A 25,534-nucleotide genomic window follows, 5' to 3' on the forward strand; every position below is an offset into this window, starting at 1 on the left:
GCTTTACTTGTGGCTAATAAATAAACTTTAGTCGCCACACTCCGGTACCTATTTGGTATACTGAGGGAGAATTTAGCATGGCCAATGCACCCAACCAGTACCTCTTTCAGACTGTGGGAGGAAACTGGAGCACCCGGAGGAAACCCACGCAGACAGAGGGGGAACGTGCAAACTCCACACAGACAGTGACTCAGCTGGGAATCGATCCCAAGTCCCGGGCTCTGTGGGCAGCGGTGCTAGCCACTGTGCCATCTTGCCACCCAGATTAGTCTCCATGTTGTTGTTACAAAAACCCAGCAGAACAATCACAGGGGCATTAAGAAAAATTTGTGTTTATTTCATCTTTAGTGAAAACTTTTGTCATTGGTTACAAAAGTATTGTAGATTAGAGAGAAAAGGCTGGCTGTCCAAGAGTCAATTATCCAATTAACAAGGTCTGTGGTCACGAATTTTCGCTGAATAGCAACCATATCTTCAATACCATCTACTTCATAAAGCAGATCATCCAAGATTCTGTATAAAAATCAACTAATCCCTTGTCCATACTCCTTAATGCCCGTCTTCCGTTTGCTTTGCCTGTCTGGGTATCTACAGGCTGGAGTTATCAACCAATAGCAGGAATGTGGGATGAGCAGTTGAAGGCACATAAGGAGCCATTCAGGAATACAAGAGTTGGCAACCATGATCAGAAGAGGGAACCTTGGCTGATTTCTCCATTCTTCCTAAAACCAGTTATAACCTTTAGCATTTAGGCAACCCAACATACTCAAGAAAGCAAAGCCTGGAGTCTTCCAGTCTATTCAACTCAGCCTACATAGCACACTTAGCCACTGTACGGGTGTTCACTGCATCAACAACATCAACTCACATTGACATAGGGCCTTTAAATGAGTGAAGGTCCTGAGGCACTTCACAGGAGTGGAATCAGAATGAAAACAAAACTATGATCAAGGTGAAGGGGGAAGTAGACCAGGTGACCAAAATCTTGCTCACAGAGTGTGGGAGGAGCACCTGGAGGAAACCCATGCAGCTATGGGGAGCTATGACCCGAGGCTTGGATTGAACCCAGGTCCCTGGCACCGAGGTAGCAGTATTAACTGCTGTGCCACTGTGCCGCCCATTGCCACAGTGTCAGCGGATTAGCAGAGTAAATGCATGTGATTAGGGGAATAGGGCGGGAATGGGTGGGATGCCCTGTCTGAGAGTTGCTGCAGACTTGATGGGCCGAATGGCCTCTTTCCGCACCGTGGGGATTTGGTGAGTCGATGAATAAAAATGACAGTGAGGTTCAAAGAGAACCTCCAAAGAGAATTTCCTAGAACAGAATCACAGAATCCCAACAGCGCAGAAAGTGGCCATTCATCCCACTGAGCCTGTACCTATGACAAGCCCACCCAGGCCTTATCCCCATTACCCTGTGTATTTACCCTGCTAATCCCCCTGACGCTAAGGGGCAATTTAGGATGGTGTATCAACCTAACATGCACATTTTGGTACTGAGGTGCTGTGAGGCAGCAGTGCTAATTTGAAATATCATCTTTGAACTTTAGTGGAAAGAAGATCAGGCGCTACAAAAGACTGGCTGCTGATTCTCTACATACCTGTTTTGCATCGGTGACGTGTAGAAAAGGAGCATCATTTACAGTATGTGCCGAGAATGTATGTGTGTCTGCACCAGGATTGTGTATTAATTATGCCCTTACTCTGTTGTGCCACATTAGCTGGTAATTCCCTCGTCATTTTAGAAACTCCTTTCTAAAATTCCAGAGGGGGAAGCATTGGCACGGCATGGTGGCACAAAGGTTAGCACTGCTGCATCACAGTGCAACACTACATTCTGCACTCTCTCATTTCCTTCTCTGTGAACAGAATGCTTTGTTTGTATAGCATGCAAAAAACAACACTTTTCACGATATACTAATACATGCGGTAATAATAAGTCAAATAAATCACTATAATTTCCCCCCACCACCCACTTCCACAGATCCTGTGTGTGTCCCAATCACATTAACCTAAGGACACGTAGTATTTCAAATGACTAACAGGTTCAATTCCCAGCTTGGGTCACTGTCTGTGCTGAGTCTGCACACTTTCCCCGTGTCTGCGTGGGTTTCCTCTGGGTGGTCCGGTTTCCTTCCACAGTATAAAAGATGTGCTGGTTAGATGCATTGCTAAACTCTCCCTCAGAGTAGCCGAACAGGCACTGGAGTGTGGTGACTAGGGGATTTTCACAGTAAACTTCATTGCAGTGTTAATGTAAGGCTACTTGTGACACTAATAAGTGAACTTTAAAAAAATTCTTTAGCTGTCTTAGATGAACAGGATGTAGAGATGCCGGCGTTGGACTGGGATAAACACAGTAAGAAGTCTCACAACGCCAGGTTAAAGGTTCCTGGTGTTGTGAGACTTCTTATATGAACAGGTCCAATGTTGCAATTACGGATCAATGCCAGAATATGGCAGAAACTTCACAGGACCAGTCTGGTAACATACCCAATCCTTTTTCACTGATCTTGCCCTGAAGTATTTTAAACTTCATGCAAAAGTACCCTCTTCAGTTGTAGAAAATAACAAATTCAGAAATAATACTATACCTCCCAATGCTAGAAGTTGGAAGAAAATTTCCCAAGGGTACAAAGATATTTATCCTTTGAAACCAGCCTTTAAAATTCAACCCACAGAGATTATCCTTCTTTTTTTTTTATAAATGAAGCCCTTGGCAGCCTGAAATCCTTGAATTGTTGATTCGATGCATTCAGTTTGAGATGCATTTCGCTTGTTAGTCAGTTTATATACATATTTGTCAACTGTCCTTGTGTTAATGTGATTGGGACACATACAGGATCCACGGAAGTGGGTGGAAATTATATTGATTTGATTCGATTTATTATTGTCAATTGTATTAGTATACAGTGAAAAGTACTGTTTCTCGCATGCAAAACAGACAAAGTATACCATTCATAGAAAAGGAATTGAGAGAGTATAGAATGTAGTGTTACAGTCAGAGTTAGGGTGTAGAGAAAGATCAACTTAATACAAGGTAGATCCATTCAAAAGTCTAATGGCAGCAGGGAAGGAGGTTGGTTGGTACATGACCTCAGACTTTTGTACCTTTTTCCTGACAGAAGAAGGTGGAAAAGACTATGTCTGAGGTGTGTGGGGTCCTTAACTGTGCTGGCTGCTTTTCTGAGGCAGCGGGAAATGCAGACAGAATCAACGGATGGAAGGCTGGTTTGCATGATGGATTGGGCTACATTCATGGTCTTTTGTAGTTTCTTGTGGTCTTGGGCAGAGGAGGAGCCACACCAAGCTATGAAACAACCAGAATGAATGCTTTCTGTAAAAGTTGATGAGGGTTGTAGCTGACATGCCAAATTTCCTTAGTCTTCTGAGAAAGTAGAGGCTTTGGTGGGCTTTCTTAACTATAGTGTTGGCATGGGGGGACCAGGACAGGTTATTGGTGATCTGGACACCTAAAAGCTTGAAGCTCTTGACCATTTCTATTTCACCCCCATTGATGTAGACAGGGATGTATTCTCCACTACGCTTCCTGTCGTCAATGACTATCTCCTTCGCTTTCATGTAACAAGCGTGCAAGGTTATGCAGACATATGTGTTTTATATCTTTTCATTCCCACATATTGGAAATAATCACACTTTGGACTCAAAATGGCAGAGTTTCATTGAGAGAGAGCATTAAATACCATCCCTTGTCAACAATAACTTACTAATTTCCACAAAATTAATTTTCAGTTTGGATAGTGACCGGACCTCCCAATATAGAGCATGATATCTCTTTGCAGGTAAACCTATTTAATGTGGAGTCATGTATGGCTCACTGACAGTATTTGTACCTCAAGTTGTTTGGATATGAGTTCGCCACACAACATTCTGAAACGTTGGGCGGAATATTTACTCTGATTAAGTTGGTGGCAGGGAAGCTCATGGACAGCCTTAGCCCACCTCACTCCCAACTGAGACAATTCACGGTCACATGCAGGTAGTGTACTCACCATGACGGAGCAAAACAAGCAAACTCTGCAGTTTTGCTTGTGGACCCTCAGGGATATCCCTTGTTCAAAAGTGCTCACTACCTGAGAAACCAGGAAGGGAGGGAGGGGGAGTCAACCTCTGCTCTTGTTGCTCACCCCCATCCCCCTCCCCTTCCGTGACACTCATCACTTGCCTCTAGCCTGGAATCCACCAACAGTACTAGGCTTTAGTCCAGCAGCAGCCTCCTCAGCAGTGTTACCCTTCAATGAAGTTGTTGGCCTGTGGCTAGTTGGCAGTTCTCACTTAGTGGGACTTCTGCCATGGGGTCCATGATTCAGGAAAAGACCCAGTTGTGTCCAGTTAAGTGCCTGAATGGCACTTGATGCATGGGCCCTCCCCAAAAGATGCAACCCAGAGCAATCACCAGTTCTCCAGGAGGTAGACGTGACTCCTGTCTTGGCATGGTGGCAGAGTGGTTAGCACTGCTGCCTCACAACACCAGGAACCCAGCATCAATTCCATCCTTGAGTCACTGTCTGTGCGGAGTCTGCACATTCTCCCCGTGTCTGCGTGGGTTTCCTCTGCGTGCTCCGGTTTCCTCTCAGAATGCAAAGAGGTGTGAGTTAGGTGGATTGGCCATGCTAAATCCCCCTTAGTGTACAAACATGTGGGGGTTCTGTGGATTCGCCATGATAGATGTGTGGCATTACAATGATAGGGTGGGGGTTGGGCATGGATAAGATGCTCTTTCAGAGAGTCGGTGCAGAATCGATGGGCTGAATGGCCTCCTTCTGCAATGTTGGGATTCTATGATTCTGTCACCCTAATTAATTACTGCCCAATTTCTTCCATTCCAACAATTCAAATAAAGCAAACAGAAACCTGTTTTGTTGGATTGAAAACTCTAGAGCACAAAGCACAGTTTTGTGTCACTAATCTATTGTTAGCTCTGTTACAATGCATCACAATATCATGCTTAGTGCAGGCAATCCCCTGACTTACGACACTATTGGTTCCTTTAAGTCTCGTCCTCAATCGAAGTGTCACAAGTGAGAATTGATTTTCCCATTAGAACAAATAAGAACCATAATAATGTAGAATTTTGTATTCAATCAATTATAAAATGTAACATAGCAATAAATCAATATAAAATATCCATTTTAAAGAAAAAATTTGGAAATACAAAGATTCACCAAGTACAAATGTGTCAGAAGAGCAACTGAGCATCTTGAGAAAGGGAGGTTTGTGGGAGATGAGACTGAGCTTACTGGCCAGGGAACCAGGAAAATGAGCACATCACTGCAGGATATTCATGAACTGCAGACTGACTGTCTCTACATATACACAAAATGGACAGTGCAGACAAAGGTGGATGTTTCACTGTATCTATCAACAGGACACAGCTGAATGTCCCTGCTAACAGCACCAAAACTGTAATAAAGACATGATTAAGTGATCATCGTCTGAACAGATATTCCATCCATCTACCACTAAAGATAATGACATTACCAATGAGACGTGATTAAACAGCCATTGTACTGGGTGTACCTGTTTGTATCATATGTAAATAATTTGTCGGTGTGTGTTACTAGAAGCAATTATCTTTACTCAGAGGTGTAAGAAATGCTCTATAAAAAGGCTAACTGTACATAATTGAGGACAGTAGGCTGCAGAAGCCTTAAGAATTCTCCAGTTCTCTCCTTATCACTAAGAAGGAAATAAAGGATCGATCGCTCACGAATGCTGTGTCCAAATATCTTCTGAGCACTGACAGGTTGGCAGCAGAGAACATTGATGCACATGTATGAATGTTAAACTTGTTCACTGGTGTGGCAATGTGAAATCAAGGCTAACATTGTAAAGTTGGAACAGGGTGTCAATTTATAAAGGTTGTGAGTTCCACTCGTTGTAACTAGAACATGATAAAGTCTGAGGACTGTCTGTATTGAGAAGCACAAGTTCAACTTATAGATGTTAACTGATTGAACTGAGGTAGTGGCCAGGTTCAGAAGAATGTGTGCCCTGTGTTTCTATTGAGTGATCTGGGGCACATCTTTTCAAAAGAAGGAATAATCCAATAAAAGGCAAAAATAGAGACATTGGGTTGTGTTTGCATTCTAAAAACCTGATCATCCATTACACATCCCTGATCACAGTCACAGAGCATGAGGCACTAAGTCAGAGCTGCAGAGTCCCATTATGTAAAGGGAATGCATTATTCAAAGACCTATTTTAATAAAGCTGTGCTACAATCACTGCTGCAGAACATGCCATGAGTTCTTAACTTACATTAGCAAGTCCTTAACGAGCAAAAACAGCTTTTCTCTAAAAATGTATTGCTGATTTTGAATAATCTATTTGTTGAATAGTTCTCACCTCAGCTAATAATCTGTTTAATAAAACTGATATTAACGTATTTTATTGATATCAGAATCGTGCCAGCTTTGGCTCAGCAGAAGCACTTTCAGTGCTCAGTCAGAAGGTCAAGAGTTCAAGCCCCACTCTGACTTGAGCACAAAGTCTGGAATGACATTCTCTGTGCAGTATTGAGGGAATACTGCACTACTGGAGCTGCGGGGTGGGATTTTCCAGCCGTGCTTGCCCCAAAACCGGAAAATCCTACCCCCAAGGTCAACGGACCTTTGCATGTCCCCACCACCCGCTATGTTTGCTATGGTAGGCAGGATGGGAAAATTGCATGGCTGTCTTTTGGATTAGATGCTAAACTGAAGCCCTGTTTTCCCAAGCAGGTGGATGAAGAAAATCCCATGGATCTATTTTGAAGAACTGAGCCTTTCGCCCCAGTGTTGTGGCCTGTGTTTCTCTCGCAATCAACCTCACTAAAAACTACCTGGCCATTACTCATTGGTGTTTGAGGATTACTGTGCGTCTGAATTTTCCCACATGACAATAGTACTTACACTTCAATAATAATGTGTCATTGACTTCAAATCATCTCGGAATATCATGAAAAGCATAATTTAATTCCAAGTCTCATTTTCTTTCTTCCTCCTTTGACATGTCTACCTTTTGTTAAAGATAGAAAACATAAAAACTAGAAGCAGGTGTAGACCATTTGGCCCTTCGCGCCTGCTCCGCTATTCATTTTGATCATGGCTGATCATCAAAGTCAATCTCTTGCCCCCGCCTTCTCCCCTGTATCCCTTGATCCCTTTTATTCCAAGAAATATATCTAATATAGTTAGAACACCGAAAATATGTCCCGTTCAATCCAATGATGATGCACTTACAATGGAGAGCGGAAATCAGAAGGCCTGGTTTGCTGCCAACATTGATGTTCCATTTAAGGCAACAGGGAGATGAAGTAAAGAAAATTCCCACATCAAATGGAGACAAGAATTGAATGTTTGTAAATGGTTTTGAACCAATTATCCCTTTGAAATGAATTGTGCGAGAGTAAAGAAAGGAGGGAAAGAAAGCTTTAGTTTTATTGTTCTTGGCAATGTGGAGCCCAACATAGGCCAGATGTTTCCCTCCTTTGTTGGGTCTGGTTCTGGCAACAGGCTGGCATATGACAGGAAGTGAGTCAGATAGACATTTCTTAGATCTTCTCTTGTTCTCCATTTGAATGAGAAGGTGGGTGGGGAAGAACCTTGGCAAAGAAACACCACTCTCTGCTAGTCTAGAATGGAGGTGTACCAAATTTCTCTATTGGTCGAACAAGACCAGTCCCAGTTAGAAACTACTACAGGGAAGACTTTGGGTGCGGGTTATCTGACTTCAAGTGGCCGCAACTCCCCTAATAACAAAATGGCCAACAGCTAAGTTTCAAAGGTTCAGGGGTGATCTAGCTGCAATACCTTTAAATTATGACTGGATCCAGTGGGGCAGATTTGGGGAAACTGCGTCCTCTGGTGTGGGAATTCAGAATAAGGTGGCAAATTCTCAAAATTGGAATGAGGCCATTTGAGAACAAAATTAGGAAGCATTTTTCACACTTTGACCATCAAAGTTGTGATAAAACAAGCGCTAAAATCTCACTACACCCAGTACGCCCCGCCCTGTGTGTGATGTGAGATTGAATGTTAGTGGGAATCTGGTATCCTCACCCATAAAGTCTGCTGCTGCTGGGACGATTGAGAGTTTCATGACTGAGATAGCCAGATTTATGTTGCAAAAGCACATTAAGGAATATAGAACATAAGTAGCTATATGGAATGGAGATAATAAAAGAGCCATGATCTAATTGAATGGTAGATCAGATTCAATGGGCTGAATGGCGGCAAGTGGAGGCCATTAAGAAGCCATTTATTGGCTAATTGGTGGCCTCAATTGACCTACGGGCAAGCAGACCACCTGATGCCTGCCCCACTGCTGGTAAAATACCACTGGAAGTGATTAGGCAATCAGCATGGTATAGCTGTCTTGGTGTCTAATATTAGCCCCTCACCCCCACTAAATCACCACAGCTACCAGTCTGCTCCCAGGGTTGGTGCAGGGGGTGGGAGCAGGGCATTAAATTTCCATCTCTTGTTTCAAGGTCAACTCTTGTTGTTATGTATCATTATCAATGGAAAACATTGGACAAGAGGTAGAAATCCTGCAGCACCTTCAGAACTTTATGACTGCCCGCCTTCATACCAAAAGCACTTGCTCAGAACATCACTGAGGTGATATGGCTATCTATTTGGTATTCACCGCATACTTTGAAGGGAAGATGTGAGGTTTGTGTTTGCGCCTGCTGAAATGGCACATGCCTCATTTTAATATGCCATCAATTTTGCATCAAGCACAGCCAAGTACTTTCTCACTGGGAAAAAACAGCAATCAAAGACAGGTCAGCCAGGCTACACTGGGCACTTCATTAGCAGTGGGTGAAAGGAGGATCGGCAGAAGCTCAGAGAGTTTTAATACCTGTTCTTCTTAATGTGGGAGTGGTTCATTACACAGCAGAAATTTAACAGAGAGACAGAAAAAGATGAACAGGTTCCTTAAAGTGGCAGATGTACAGTTCCCCACACTGGCTTTCTCCCTACCCCACCCTTACTCTCATCTCCCTCCCACTTCACCCTCACACTCGCTCTCCCCCCTCCCCACCACCCTCATACTCACTCTCCCTCCCACTCCACCCTTCTCACACTTGCTGTCCCCCTCTCCCCCCACTCTCAGGGGCACTCTCCAACCCTCCCCAGCACTCTCACACTCATTCGCTCTCACACTCACCGTCCCTCCATCCCACCACTCTTATGCTCACTCTCCCTCCCATCCCATCACTCTCACACACGCTCTCCCTCCCACCCCCATCGCTCTTACACTCACTCTCCCTCTCACCCCACCACTCACATACTCACTCTCGCTCCCTCCCCACCGCTTTCACACTCACTCTCCCACCCACCCCACCACCCTCACGCTCACTCTCCCTCCCACCCCAGCACCCTCACACTCACTCTCCCATCTACCCCACTACCCTCGCATTCACTCTCCCTCCCTCCCTACCCCCTCACACTCGCTCTCCCTCCCAGCCCAACTTCACACTCACTTTCCCCCCACCCCCCCACATCCCCTTCACACTTGTTCTCTCTCCCACACCACCACCAATGGAAGGTTTGAGGTTCCGAAGCCTGTAAGAAAATGTGTAGGTCGAATAATTCCCCAATCTTCTGTTGCATTGTTTACAAATGCATTCATCATTTGAGTCCCCAGATGTCAGTAAAACTATGCTTTTCAAGTGAAAAAGATTTGTACTGGTTGGCATTTTATTTCGAACCATGAATCATAGAATCATTAGTCTTTAGCATAGCTAGAATTTCAGTAAACAACACATTAATTATGTAATTCAAGCTGATTAAAACATGAATTACTGAGCTTTACTTCAAGATATGGAACTAACCTAGGTAAATAGAGTTAAGATACTTAAGATACATATCAGCCATAGTGGCAGAACAAGCTGAAAAGGCTGAATGGCCTATTTTTGTTCCTATGTTCCTGTCTAGGTATCAATGAATGGGGCTTGGCAATGTGCAAGCACTCATGCATCAAGCTCTTTCTCCAGTCAATTCAAATTAGCCCAGGTCTCTAATAACTATTAGTCAGCAAAATTAATGGCTTATTTGGTACCTTCCCGATTCTCTGCAGCATTTGAATCATAGAACCCTACAGTGCAGAAAGAGGCCCTTCAGCCCATCAAGTCTGCACCGACCACAATCCCACCCAGGCCCTCCCCCCATATCCCTACATATTTTACCCACTAATCCCTCTAACCTACACATCCCTGGACACTAAGGGGCAATTTTATCATGGCCAATCAACCTAACCCGCACATCTTTGGACTGAGGGAGGAAACCAGAGCACCCGGAGGAAACCCATGCAGACATGAGGAGAACGTGCAAACTCCACACAGACAGTGACCCGAGCCGGGAATCGAACCCAGGTCGCTGGAGCTGTGAAGCAGCAGTGCTAACCACTGTGCTACCGTGCTGCCTGATTTGAGGCTCAACGTCTAGCAATTCGGTGCCCCAAACCAAGCTGAGACCATTTATGCATTTAAATGCGTATTAGTTAATATGCAAAGCATTTGTGCCTACCACTGTATCATCTTCAATAGTGAAAATAAATACAATATATATTATATATATATTTACATTTAGCCATATCCTACTTCTCAATCCTAACCATAAAACTAAGGTCAGAATGTTCCGGCTGTTCACGCTGGCGGTATTTTCCCATCCCGCTGCAGTGACGGAGATTTGGTAGGGTGCCACATTTTCCAACTTTATTGCAGCAAGGACCATGGCGCGAACAACTGGTAAGATCATGCACTTAATCTTTCAAAGGACCGATGTGGCTTTTTTGACCACTAACAGAGCTCACAAAGTATTACCAGAGTTGTTTTTTTCCAATGCATTTTTGGCATTCATTGTGACTTCAGTTAACATCTTCTGTTGTCTCTAATATCTATACATGCAATCTTGCCGTTGCTTTATACATCGTCAAATATGTACTTTTGAGGCTATCTTCCCTACATACCTTTACTAAGACATTTAGGTTTTAGCTTCTTGCATACTCATTTACTTATGAAAAGGAAATAATGAGATTTTCTGAATTGCATATGTAAATAACTTTATTTTTCTTCTCCACAATTTATTCCCATCAACCAACACAACCCAATCTTCATTCTTAAAACTTTTTCTTGTATTGAAAATTGAACATATTCTTACAGCAGCCAGCAAGTTGTCTGCAGCAATAATTTTCTCAACCAAATTAAAACGGGGCGGCACGGTGCCACAGTGGTTAGTACTGCTGCCACATAACACCGGGGACCTGGGTTCCTGGCTTGGGTCACTGTCTGTGTGGGGTTTGGACATTCTCCCTGTGTCTTCATGGGTTTCCTCTGGGTGCTCCACTTTCTTCCCGCAGTCCAAAGATGTACTGGATAGGTGCACTGGCCATGCTAAATTGTTCTTCAGTGTACCCAAACAGGTGCCGAAGTGAGGTGACTGCTTTGCAGTGTTAATGTAAGCCCACCTGTGGCTAATAAATAAATAAACTTTGCTTTAAAATGGAAGATACAATGACTATTGGCCTGAATTGAACGGTTGTTAGGACATGTCATGTTCCCAGCAGAAACAGTGGCAGGAGTAGAATTCATCATATATCTGACTGTAGCTTTCCCACCTGGACATTCAGCTACACACTGCACTCTCTCTGGCTTTAATGGCCATTCCAATGTCAATCACTTCCTAAAATAAATGCAAAATACTGCAGTTGCTGGAAATCTGAAACGAAAACAGAAAATGCTGGACAAGCTCAGCAGGTCCGCAGAGAGTGCAGGAGAGGCCTGAATTTTTATCGGGTAGTGGGATTTGGGAGAATGCCTGGCTTGAATCCCCCGTATCCGGGAAAAGTAAAGGCAGGATCTTCATGGGGGCCGGGGGCATACTGGAGTCAAGCCAGCTGACCTGGAAAAGCGTTTGAGGCAACTACAGAAGGTGCTGAGGCACCTTCCAGGGCATTCCATCCCTCACACATCCTCACCCCACCAAACACACCCCATGTCTCACTAATTCCACTGATGCCCCCGACCAATCCCTATGGCTCCTCTGGCTCCCATGCCACGCTCTGCCCCCTTCACCCACCTCCTATGGCCTCACTTTGCCTCTGCAGTTCTACCATTCCCTTTTGCCCCTCATGCCACCTATATGCCAAGCTCTGCCCTTCCATCCACCTGCATCAAGAATGTTTGGCTAAGAATGTCAGGCATCCATTGTGCTTGTTGAAATGTTTGTGCCCCTCAGATAAAATGGGGGTGATTCTCCCATCGCGACCTGCAAATTTTCTGATGGGTTCGGTCCGGAGAATCGCGTGTCAGCCATTTCACAGGATTCGTGCATGCGTTCCCAATGCATGCGCGTCTCCCAGAGCCAGGGAACAGGCACAGTCGGGAATGCACTGGAAACCGGCACGAAAAGTGGTGAGTGATTTTAATCTGTTTTAAATATATTTTAAATGTATTTTACATGTGAATACTGAGCCTGGCACGGAACTTAATAGCATTTCCCACACCACCAGCAGTACTTCATTCTGGCAGGGTTTAGAGTAGTTCCCCACGTTTAGGGAACTAGTGGGTGATCCAGCTGGAGTGAAGTGGCGGGGGCGGAGGGGGGGGTGCAATCAGGGCCCTCCAGGTGGTCAGGCAGTGAGGGGATGGTGCCCTCTGGGCACGGGCACCCTGACAGTGCCAGCCTGTGCACTCTGATTCTGCCCAAGGGGCCTATTGTACCTAGAGGCCCACAGGGTGATTGTGGAGGTGGAGGGGGTTCCACTGCCTCTCTGCATAGGATGGGTCTGGACTGGAGGGAGGCCAGCGATCGGGGTGGGCTGGGGGGAGGGATTGCTATGTTGAGGGATGGTTGCCTCCTGTCAGGGGGGTTGGTCTGCCTTTGGGGAGGGGGTGGGGGGGGGGCGTTGGTCTGCGAGGGATGGTTGGGGGATCGCCACTGCTGGGAGGGGGGGGGGGTGGTGGGCTGGATATCGGGACACTCCGGGACGGGAGGGGACGGCGTGGGCACGGGACTTGCAGGGGGGGTGGTGGCTGGCCCAGGGATTGTTGTGGGGGCCACACTGTGGGGGTGGGGGGGGGGTTGTTCCTGGGCTGGCCAGAGATCGAGCAGGCCAGCAAACAGGGAGACTGACAGATCGGGATCACTGCGCACGCGCAAAGTTCCGGAGCTGTCAGACTCTGATGCGAATAGGCTCCGCCTCCCCCGGATTTTTAATGATATTCACGATTGGGACCTCTGCAGTGCACAGAGTGAGGAGATTCAGGTCTGAAGTTGCACTGAATAAACAGTTGTGGTCCAGACCAGTTTTCTCACCAATTCAGCACTTCTGGGGGAATCGCTCCCAGCACTTCTTGATTGACAGGTCTGGCTCTCTGATTTCTGCTGTCAATTTCACAATGCTTAATTATGCAAAGATAAGTGGCTTCAAGTATTTGTGTTATTGATACTTTAAAGGGGCTGGATGAGGAGCACTTATTCCCTTCTAAGCAATATGACTTTTTAAAAATATAGTAGAAATTGATTAATGAATGACTTTTTCAAGCTAATTTTGGCTTTAAGGTTCATTGGTTCAAGACAATGTATGGTGGGTCAGTGGGCATGGAAGTGCCATAACTTGACATGAGAGACATGAGTAACCATGGGAGTGGAATTTCTAGATTGGTGTTAGAGGTATGAGAGGCCATAAGGGGTGAGTGGAAGGGCAGAGATCGGCATGGAGACATGAGGAGCCATTCAGGGTTAGTGGGGAATATAGTTTGGCACGATGGCATGAGAAGGCCCTTTTGAACTGGCCTTTTAAAAGATGCCCTTATGCTGATGAGGGGCTGTGAACAACTCTTAAAAAACCTGGCCCGACTCCATGAAAGTTACAGATGTATAGGACTTGTCTATCTCCACAATGGAGGTGACCAGGTCAGGAATGCTGGGTGTGGATTTTTGACTGGAACAAGCTTGCACCCTTTAGAGGCACTTTTGAAAATCACAAAGCCAAGGAATGGGATTGGGAACTCCAGCATCGGAACCCACCTGTCGTTTCTAAAGGGCACTCATGTCACTCCAACTTAGCAAAAATCCAGGCCAGAGTTAATGCTTCAGGTCCAATGTGAATCATCTTTGGAAGATTCCTTTTGGGCTCGACATGTTAACTGGGCATCTCTCACCACAAATGTTCCAGAGCTGCTGCGTTTTTTTCAGCACTTCCTGCTTTTGTTTCAATCACTTTCTGATCTGAATCTCTTTCCAAGTTGATTTGAAATTTAATTCAGGTTGATCCGGGGTGCCGCGGTGGCACAGGGGTTAGCATTGCTGCCTCACAGTGACAGAGACCCGGGTTCACTTCCAGGCTTGGGTCACTGTCTGTGCAGAGTCTGCACGTTCTCCTCGTGTCTGCGTGGGTTTCCTCCAGGTTCTCAGGTTTCCTCCCACAGTTTGAAAATTGTGCTAGTTAGATGCATTGGCCATGCTAAATTCTCCCTCAGTGTACCCGAACAGGTGCCAGAGCGTGGCAACTAGGACATTTTCACAGTAACTTCATTGCAGTGCTAATGTAAGCCTGCTTGGGACACTAATAAATAAACTTTATCTGACCATCATTCAGGATTCATTGGCCGTGCTAATAGTTGGACTTGTTTTTTAATAGAGCAGACTCCTGTTAATAAACACTGGGTGTGAATAAATAAATGACCAGATTTATATACTCGAGCTTAATGATGACCCTTTGCAGGGTGACAATGAATGATTTTGAGTACTTTATGGAGTAATGCACAAATATCTGATGATTGGCACAGTGCTTAGCACTGCTGCCTCACAGTGCCAGGGACCCGGGTTCGATTCCCAGCTTGGGTCACTTTGTGTGGAATTTGCACATTCTCCCTGTGTCTGCATGGGTTTCCTCCAGGTGCTCCAGCTTCCTCCCACAGTCCAAAGATGTGCAGACTAGGTGGATTGGTCATGCTAAATAATTGTCCCTTAGTGTCAGGGAGACCAGCAGGGTAAATACATGGGGATAGAATCTGAGTGGGATTGTGTTCGGAGGAGCCCCCTTGGGCTAAATGGCCTCCTTCTCCACTATGGGGATTCCATGATTGCCATGCTGTTTTTTTCCTACAATCAAATGCTACAACTGTTATTTTTATACCATTCCATACAAAACATATGGAAGATTACTGGTCAGTTTCACTGTAATCTCAAAAGGAGCTGATGGTTGACAATTTCTGGATTGCTTCCCAAGTTACTTATCTCCATTCAAGTGTTTCATACCAGAAAAAAGTTTAAGCCATCACTTCCTGACTGACATCCCCCATTCAATATTCTCTCTCAATTCCAAGCCATTCTCCAGTTTGTCTAATCTTGTCCAGTTTGATTTCTCCTCCTTGTCCAGCAACTCCCCTTGGATTTTCACTAGGCTGCATGTCGCAAGGTAGATTAAACCATTTCTCTCCCCGATGCTCCCTGTAGTTTCCTGATCGCATGCTCTCCTGGTATTTTCTGCAGTTGGTTCTCGGCTGATTCCATGTCAGTGATGACAAAGTGTTTTCGGCTTCAGATTGTTAGATGTGGCTCCGTGCATAAACCCTGGATTACGGCTGAACTGCTGGATCTTATTAGGAGCCAGAGACTTCTCTTTCAATAACGCAAACAAATCAAAGGGACTCTTAGATCAAGCTAAATATACAATGATTAAACACAAAGTCATTAATCTTCTTAAACTCACCCAGAGAAAGTTCTACAAGCATTTCTTCACTGAAAACACATGTCCCCAAAAAACTTTGGTTAGCAGTTTTTTAATTTCACATTCAGAATTCTTCTGTCGTAAACAGTAAACTGCAGCCTAAAACTTGGCAGCCAATGCTTTCAGTACAATATGAAATGCTACACTGACTTTCTTTCTGAGGCCCTGTCTGCAGGTGGAGGTGAACAATCGTGGAGTCCTATTTTGAGAGATGTGTCCTGCTCGATATTTATCCCTTGAGCAATGTCACTAAAGCACGTTATTTTATCACTTAGTGTGTTTTGAGTTTGTTTTACGCAGATTGGCAGCTGCGTCTCCTACACCGCAACAATGACCACACTTCTAAATGACTGAACTTGATGTAAATCATTTTGAAATGTTTTGAGGGTGTGATGACTGACATAAACATTCTTCCCGATGAAATATATGAAAGCGCTGGTCAAAATGTGCTAATATTGTAATTGGAGATATGTGGGTTTAGTTCTATTTTCTGTCAGTGAGACATCTTGGGGAAGGAATGGTGTAGTGGCGTTATCACTGGACTAGTAATCTAGAGACCCAGGATAAAGCTCTCGGAACCCAGGTTCGAAGCCCACCATGGCAGATGGTGAAATTTGATTTCAACAGAAATTTGGAACTAAAGGTTTAGTGAAAACCATTGTCCAGTATTGTAAAAACCCATCTGGTTCAGTAATATTCTTTAGGAAAGGAAATCTGCCATCCTTACCTGGTCTGGCCTACATGTGACTCCAGAGCCACAGCAATGTGGTTGACTCTTAAAATGCCCTCAGGGATGGGTAGCAAATGCTGGTCCAGCCAGCAATGCCACATCCCATGAATGAATAAAAAACATATTGCATTTTGTACTGTGGTCCTTGACTCAAATCTTAAAATTATGAACTTCAAAACAATATAGTTGTATAAAAGGGATAGTTTTATGAGGTTCCACTTCATGCATAGGTTACAAGCTTAGCATTATGGCTACAATCCAATGAGGTTCCAACCCCAATACACAAAAAGTACCTGACAATATAGAATGCTTTCTGTCTTTATTCGGTTCTGAATGATCTGATTTCAGCTAGTCTTAGTATTAACATCTTGGCTGGAGGAACAAGGGAATTGGAGAAGGGCATCCAGTCCCTTGAGCCTGTTCTGCCATTCAATTAGACAGGTCATCTCTGATCCAAACTCCATCTAGATGATTTAGTTCCACATCCTTTAATGTCATTGCCTAACAAAAATCTATCGATCTTAGTTCAAGCGTGTGCGTTTGTGTGCACATATGGATGTGTGAAGAGAATTGCCAGGCTCAAAGAGCTGAATAACTGGATAAGAATGGCTGTTCAGATGAGTACTAGAAGATAATATGTTTGTTATCAAAAAGGTACAGGCAACATAAATCAGGGACTTTGAACAAGAGTCTGGAAAGCAGCAGTGGGTGCAGAGAAAGGTGAATGAATAAATGATGAGGATATTTGTTACACTATTCCAATTCAATAGAAATATGATTGAGCTAGCAATCATTATCTCTTCAGATCCTCAATCTGACTGAATCTGGATATACAGATACTATGGTGCATTACCTCAAATTCGGCTGTCCAAAAACAGGAGTTGTCTGAAAACTGGACAGTTTTATATTGTTCCTCATGTCAATTTTACTTGAGTAACATTTAAAAAGATAAAATTTAGCTGGACAGTTAGGCTAGGCCTTCCATTATAAAGTGGCACTGGACTACATATCAGTTTCACCACTTTGCACGCCACGCTATCTCACACTCCAAAAGATTCTTGACCCAAACTGTCCACGGCTCAAACCAGCCAAAACAAAATCCAGCAATACCCAAAATCCAATAATATGCAAAATCTGGCATGACCTTGGTCCCCCGAATTTGCGGTACGGTACCTGTAAACCTTAATTTATATGAATCCTTTTCAAAAACTCCATAGGCACTAATGTTCCAAAGGTAAAGGAATATCATGGGAACATATTATGGATCCATAATCTAAAAGTGTCACTTCTTCTCTGAGAAGCATTGAGAATCTGCTTATTATTTTCATGTGTTCTCACATTATACTCAGCGCCATACCACTTTACACCATGATTTGTTGGATCCCAAAACTCCAGACGGGTGGCATGGTGGCACAGTGGTTAGCACAGCTACCTCATAGGGCCAGGGACCAGGTTCGATTCCCAGCTTGGATCACTATCTGTGTGGAGTCTGCACGTTCTCCCCGTGTCTGCATGGGTTTTCTCCAGGTGCTCCGGTTTTCTCCCGCAGTCCAAAAGATGCATTGGTCGTGCTAAATTCTGCCTCAATGTACCTGAACAGCTGCCAGAGTGTGGCAACTAGGGGATTTTCACAGCGACTTCATTGCAGTGTTAATGTAAGCCTACTTCTGACACTAATAAATAAACTTAAAATCACTAGTTCAGTTCGATACAGGTAATTTGCCTACTTTCTGGATGTATGTTAAGGAATGTCAACACTATTCTTACAGTGGCAGAGTGGTTAGCACTGCTGCCTCACAGCGCTAGGGACCCAGGTTCAAGTTGTGTCTGCACGTATGCATGGTTTTCTTCTGGGTGCTCCGGTTTCCTCTGATAGTCTGAAGGACATGCTGGTTAGGTGTATTGGCCATGCTAAATTCTCCTTCGGTGTACCCAAACAGGCGCTGGAGCATGGCGACAACAACGCCATTGTTAATGTAAGCTGACTCATGACACTAATAAATAAAAATGATCTTTTTGCTTAAATTCAAAGATTTCTGGACTTTGCTGTTTGCCAATAATCTGGTTCACCAGAGAAGCTATCGTGACACTCAAGTGTTGACCATTGAGAGAGTGACCCTGGCATTTGCTTCTGTTAAGAAAAATGGCTTTGAGCAATTTCCAATGATTATACACAAAAGGCCTAAAGACCACACACACTTGTACAAAGGGAAAGAAAGGTTTCAATTTCTCTGCAAATTACATCATCTCAAATATGCTTCGTAATTCGCTGCCAATAAGTCCATTCTGCGTTAGAAACTTGATCCAAAATAATTGTGCATTGAGTGAGCCAACTTAAGGAAAAAAAATCAATGCTTTTTTTTAAGCGATAGGTATTCAAAGACTGCAGAATAGTTAACACATAAAAATATGGGCTTTGGTTCACTCATATGCTTCAGGGAAGGAAGCCTGCTGCTACCCTTATTTGATCTGGACTGTTTATGACTCCAGTACCACGCCAACATGGTTGATTCTTAACTGCCCTCTAAAGGGGTCTAACAAGCCACACAGTTGTGTCAAACCACTATATAAAGTTCTCACCACACAGTTCAAGAGGGTGGGTCACCATCACCTGCATGGGAGAACTAGGCATAATAGTAATAATTTATATTTGTCTGGGGTATTTAATGTTATGAAATATAAAGTACTTAATAAGAGCAATACAAAAGAAAATACAACACTGGGTCAGTGCAGGTAGTAGGTAAGATAACCATAATCTTGGTCAAAGAAGTGGGTTTAACACGTCTCTTAAAGGAGTAAAAGGAGGAGCCCAAGTAATTTGAGGTATGGCCACTAATGTTGGAGCAATTATAATCGGGAATGCATAAGAGGCCAGAATTAAAGAACTGCAGACATCCTACCTTATATTAAGCTGATCTTTCTCTATTCCCTAGCTAATGCTGTAACACTACATTCTGCACTCTCTCCTTTCCTTCTCCCCTGTGTACTCCATGAACAGTACATTTTGTCTGTATTGTGTGCAAGGAACAATACTTTTCACTGTATACCAATAAATGTGACAATTGTAAATCAAATCAAATCCTGGAAGGTTACGAGGTTAGAGGAGATTACAGAGATAGAAACAGGCACAGAGATAGAAACAGGCAAGGCCAGTTGAAAACAAGGTGAAAATTTTAATGTCAAGACATTGCTTGACTTGGAGTCAATGTAAGTCAGAGTGGGCACAGGGAACGGGGTGTGGGGCAAAATGCGGTGGACAGCTGAGTTTTGAAATACCTCAAGTTCATGAAGGATAAATTGTGGGACACCAGCCAAAAATGCATTGGTATTGTTGAGTCTAGAGGTAACAAAGGTGTGAATGGCCTGCAAACACCAATGATTCCCATACCCAAGAATGCATTGAGGTGAGGTTAGTTAAGCATTTCAAAAGTGCAAAGGCGTCAGTCCAATACTCATTGGAAATATGTAAAAAAAACCAATCTCTTGGAAGATACAACTGTGCAATATAACTGTGCAAATCCAGTTTAACATGGAAGAGCAGAAACACCCTGGATCCCAGATCTACCTCCTTTACCTGCTCCCACTGTTAATACTCTGTGAGGACTGCTGACAATAATTTGTTCTCAGTTCAATTCGTTATCACAATCTGACCATCATCACGCCACTTTATGTTGTGACTCATTCGTTAAGGCAAAAAAAACTTCCAGCACTCCAGCAAATCGTCTTTCAGCCGGTAAGTACCACAACAGCTCTTTGACAATCTTGCTGCAATTTCCTCTAAAAGTCTTAACTTCTTCAAAGTGCTTGCATTTTTAGCACAGTAACCACGAAAGCTGGTGAACATAAAAATTGCTGGTATTGGGAGAGATGCCAATACTTGGAATAAAATCTTGCTGTTGCATTTTGGTGAAAGAACGTTTGTGCTTATCAGTGAAACCTTCCAAGTTCAGCCATGTTGCTTTTACCATTCAATAGTTGTAGATACACAAACAAAACTTAATGCAACATTTGTCTTTGGAACCATTGATTATAGACTCATAGCATACTGGAATCCCCACAGTGCAGAAGGAGGCCAGTCAGCCCATCGGGTACGTACGATCACAATCCCACCCATCCCCTATCCCCGTAGTCCCACATATTTACCCTGCCAGTCCCCCTGACACTAAGGGGCAATTTACCATGGCCAATCACTTAACACGCACATCTTAGGACTGTGGAAGGAAACCAAAGCACCCAGAGGAAAACTACACAGACATGGGGAGAACATGCAAACTTACACAGACAGTGGCCCAAGCTGGGAATCGAACCTGGGTCCCTAGCACTATGAGGCAGCAGTTCTAACCACTGTGCCATTGTGCCACCCATATGAAAGAATCTAAGGCTATCTAAAAATCTTTGGAAACCTGGCCTTGTTGTAATGACTTGCATTACCAGGTGCTATGCACCAGTTGTTACTAAACAAAACTGATGGCACCCTTCCCACCTGATGGTCCAGATTCTGCAGGACCAGGACATCTCAAAGCATGTCCTGTTAATTAGAACTTTTTTCTCACACTTCAACTGAAAAAAATTTGCCCATAAATTGCTGGGAATGTGTTCTGATTGTGAAGCACTTGGGTGCCTGGTGAGCATCAGGATTAATAGTTCAACTTCTATAAATTTTAAGGTTCATGAAAGAGACAGAGGAATGGTGGAAAAGTGAAAACCGTGAATTGAATTTGTTGTAGACACAGAAAAAGAAATAAAGAGGGGAGGAAAGATTGAATTAAAGAAGACAGAAAGGGGAAATAAAAAGACAAGTTTAAGCACTAAGTTTAAAATTAACAGCTTCTTCCCTGCTGCCATCAGACTTTTGAATGGAACTACCTCGCCTTAAGTTGAGCTTTCTCTACACCCTAGGTATGACTATGTAACACTACATTCTGCACCCTCTCATTTCATTCTCTACGTACGGTATGCTGTGTCTCTATAGCACACAAGAAACAATACCTTTCACTGTATATTAATACATGTGACAATAATAAATCAAATCAGATCAAATCAAAAGCTGGGACCTGTGGCAATGAGACGCAACAGTTTAAATTGTTCCCTCTCCAGGCTGAGAAGGTGGCAGCCCAAGCTTTGGCAATTAATGTGTAAGTGGAACAACTTTGTGAAACTCAAGGGGAAGTTGATGGTGAGCTGTCATTTTCTGCACAGCTAACAGGGAACGGTGTGAATCATCCAGCAGTTCATGGCAATTCGCTACTCATCAGGTGTCTCTTCATCACCAGAAACTGCTGGATGATTCCCGCACTGACAGTGTGTTAAAACTCACCGTTACGATGACAACAAATTCCGAATCAATGCTTTTGTTGCATACTAACAGAATTAAGCAGAGAAATCCTCAATTTTGCAGCTTGTGGATAGTTTATTTTTTAATGTCACAAGTAGGCTTACATTAACACTGCAATGAATTTAGTGTGAAAACCCCCAGTCATCACACTCTGGCGCCTGTTTGGTTACATTGAGGGAGAATTTAGCATGGCCAATGCGCTTAATCAGCACGTCTTTCGGACTGTGGGAGGGAACCAGAGCACCCAGAGGAAACCCACGCAGACATGGGGAGAACATGCAGACTCCGCATAAACAGTGACCCAAGCCTGGGATTGAACGCAGGTCCCCGGCACTGTGAGGCAGCAGTGCTAACCACTGTGCCACCAGATTGCAGGGGAAGTTTGAGAATTTGAATTCAGTATTTTCAGACTGTGGAAATAAAAAAGCCAGTATCAGTAAAAGTGACAATGAAACTGTCTTGATCAGCTTAGAGCCCTAACTGGTTCATTAATGTCCTTTAGGGAAGGAAACCTGTCATCAGTATCAGGTCTGGCCTATCTGTGACTCCAGTTCCACAGCAGCGTAGTATTAACTGCCCTCTGAAGTGACACAGCAAGCCATTTAGTTATATCAAAAAGGCTCACCATCACAGTCTCAAGTCAACTGGGAATGAGCAATAAATATTGGCCTTGTCACTGCCTGAAAATGAATTTTGTCCATTATCTGATCTGACAGTTACTTGTAATCCCAACTCATATGTGTTTAATATTTGTTGACGGATGCCACTCACGTCTAGCAGAAGCTCCCCTTCCGATAGCCAATTCCCAGTCAAGAGCGAAGATTGACTGTCTCTCACATTATGGTTGATAAATTGGTGAGATTCCTTCCTCAATTCTGTCTCCTCAAGGGCTGTAAAACAATCGGAAGCCACAAAAAAAGTTAGCCAAGTCTAATATAATGCAGGGCTAAAGAACAGCAACCATTGTAAAGGAAGCATTTAGTGAAAAGGAATACTGTGCCAAACATATTCATCACAGAAAATGTGACCCCTTCACCTCCTCTCTAAACCTGATCTACTTGAATGAAGAATGGTAAATTTTGTCCAGAGGTCAGGGTAGGGGAGGAAAAGGGGTACCCCGAGGTGGACAATTTCTCACCTGTTACCCCTCTGAAAAATGATCAGAAGGAAGATACCACGGGAGAAAATGTTCTTTCCTGTTTGCCACAACCAGAAATCCTCAGGGATTCAGGTTAAGAGATCCCATTGGGAGTTTTGGTATATAAGTTTGAGAGCGAAAGGGTGGACCACAAAACCAAAGGTAGGACATTCTGACGTTCACTCATGAATCTTTGTCCCAAGCCTATCTGGGTAGCTGAAGGCATGGTTACCAATGGTGGAGGAGAGAACTGGGCCTAAAGTTTGGAAAAGTAGGTCGGCCATTTAACCTGCCCACTCTGGATTTGGATGGCACACCCACCTTTTGGCCACTTAGGGCTTAGGTCCTTGGGAAATCCTACTCCTAGTCTCAGCATGGTGGCACAGTGATCAGCACTGCTACTTCACAACGCCAGGGGCCCGGCTTCGATTCCCGGATTGGGTGGAGTTTGCACATCTCCCCATGTTCTCTGGTTTCCTCCCACATACTGAAAGATGTGAAGGTTAGATGCATTGACCCAAAAGATGCCGTAGTGTGGTGACTAGGGGAATCTCACAGTAACTTCACTACAGTATTAATGTAAGCCTTATTTGTGACGAATAAATTAACTTTAAACTTTAACTTTAACTCAAAATGGAGGCAGGTTCATGACAAATGGGTTAAGTCCTGTTTCCTGATTACCAACTCTGACATGAAAATCTGTCTCCCAGGCTGGTCAGCTCTCATCCGTGTATTCAAATCTTTCCATGGCCTTATCAATGGCCATCTCTGTAACCACATCCAACAGAGATCTCTGTGCACCTCCCAAACCCACCTCCTGTGCAGTGCAACTGGAATTACAACAGTGACTGGAGTTTTAGTGGAATGATTGGGTATTAGTGACAAAATCAGGAGTAGCATTGCGATGGGGATTAGCAGCATGATCTGGTTTATCCATGTGGTCAGGAGTAGCCTCCTCCCCCTAGGGTTCGATCGAGACTCTGTAGATCTGGGTGGGAGGCAGGGGCGTAGGTCCATATCAATGACCTCAAGCCAATCTAATTCATCATGGCTTCAGTGCTAAACTAATAAGAACATGCATTTATATAGCACCTTTAAATGTAGTAAACCACCCCAAAAAATTTCACAGGAATAATATCCAACAAGGTTTTACACCAAGCCGCATAAGGAGATAGCCAAAACCTTGGTTAAAAAGAGGGAAGGCTTAAGGAAAGTCTCAATTTGGTAGCGTGAGGTAGAGAGAGAAAGAAGTTTATGGAGAGAATTCCACGCTTAAGGATCTAGGCAACCAAAGGGCCAGCTACCAATAGGAAGGCAAAAGAAAGTACAGAATACACTAAGAGGCCTGAATTAGAGGAGTGCAGGGATCTCAAAGAGTTGTTGGGGGCGAGGAGGTTTCAGAGGTGTGAAGGGATGAAGCCACAAAGGAAATGGAAAACAAGAATCAAACAATTTAAGAAAGCAAGACATTGCTGGATAAAGAACCCATGTAGGTCAGCGAGTATATCAGCGCTGGGTGAATGGATTTACTGCAAGTTTATAGAGGGAGGTGCAAGGTTGGAGGTCTGTCTGTGTGGAGTTTGCACGTTCTCCCGGTATCTGCATGGGTTTCCTCCAGGTGCTCTGTTTCGGCCCACAATCCAAAGATTTTGTTTTAAAGTTTTATTTATTATTGTCACAAATAGGCTCACATTAAAACTGCAATGAAGTTACTGTGAAAATCTTCACTGTGAAAGTCTTCACACTCCTTTCGGGTACACTGAGGGAGAATTTAGCATGACCAATGCACCTAACCAGCATGTCTTTTGGACTGTGGGAGGAAACCCATATGGTCACAGGGAGAACGTGCAGACTCCGCACAGACAGTGGCCCAAGCCGGGAATTGAACCCGGGTCCCTGGCGCTCTGAGGCAGCAGTGCTAACCACTGTGCCACCGTGCCGCCCCCATGTCTGGCTGTTGAGGGAGGGCAGCTGAGGCTCTGGTCATAGTGTATTTAGGTTAAACAGAATGCGCTGTCAATGACACACTTGCGACACTTTGCCACTTGGACGCGGGGACCCAAATCTCATGGGATCACACTCCAGCAAGGAGTTAACACCTCCAGGAAGGGAGGAGCCTGAACTGGTAATAACATCTTGTAATTTCTAAGGTTTGGGATTTGCGGCTTTCCTCAGATGCTTTGATGCCATTCCACTTATTGGGATTGTACTGTGCCATCTGAAGGTTTTATTTTTTTCCACATTTCTGCAGAGATAATTTTCCCAGTTGGCAAGTGTACATTTTCTAAAAAGGAATAATAAAAATATTGGTTGTTATTTTGATCCGTTTTACTGCCTTCTTGAAGAGGCAATTTTTTGTGTGTGTGTGTGTTTTAAATGTTTTCCTCTCAAGTCTGTGTGCCAAGTCTCAGGTTTAGTAATCGCTCAGGCGTGTCTGAATACATTCACCCCTGACAGCCTTGCGTGCAGTCGACACAAGGAGATATCTTCACTGGAGGCAGATGGGCGGGGAGCTGGGCACTGGGCCATCTCATCAGTATATCTCCGCCTTCACCTCCTCTACCACCCCCTCCCCCCGACTCCG

The 25,534-nt window shown here is 44.1% G+C and overlaps 1 protein-coding gene across 1 annotated transcript in view; it reads right to left on the minus strand.

Moving 5' to 3' along the window:
* Positions 1-25,534, minus strand: part of ahrra (aryl-hydrocarbon receptor repressor a) — a 203,218-nt gene that overhangs the window by 44,516 nt on the left and 133,168 nt on the right. Inside the window, exon 4 of the mRNA XM_080203261.1 lies at positions 22,584-22,702. Coding sequence (XP_080059387.1) covers positions 22,584-22,702 — 119 coding nt within the window. The remainder of the gene's footprint in view (positions 1-22,583; positions 22,703-25,534) is intronic.

This window comes from Carcharhinus amblyrhynchos, chromosome 2, assembly GCF_965287045.1.
Source record: "Carcharhinus amblyrhynchos chromosome 2, sCarAmb.v2.hapA, whole genome shotgun sequence".
NCBI classification, from domain to species: domain Eukaryota; kingdom Metazoa; phylum Chordata; class Chondrichthyes; order Carcharhiniformes; family Carcharhinidae; genus Carcharhinus; species Carcharhinus amblyrhynchos.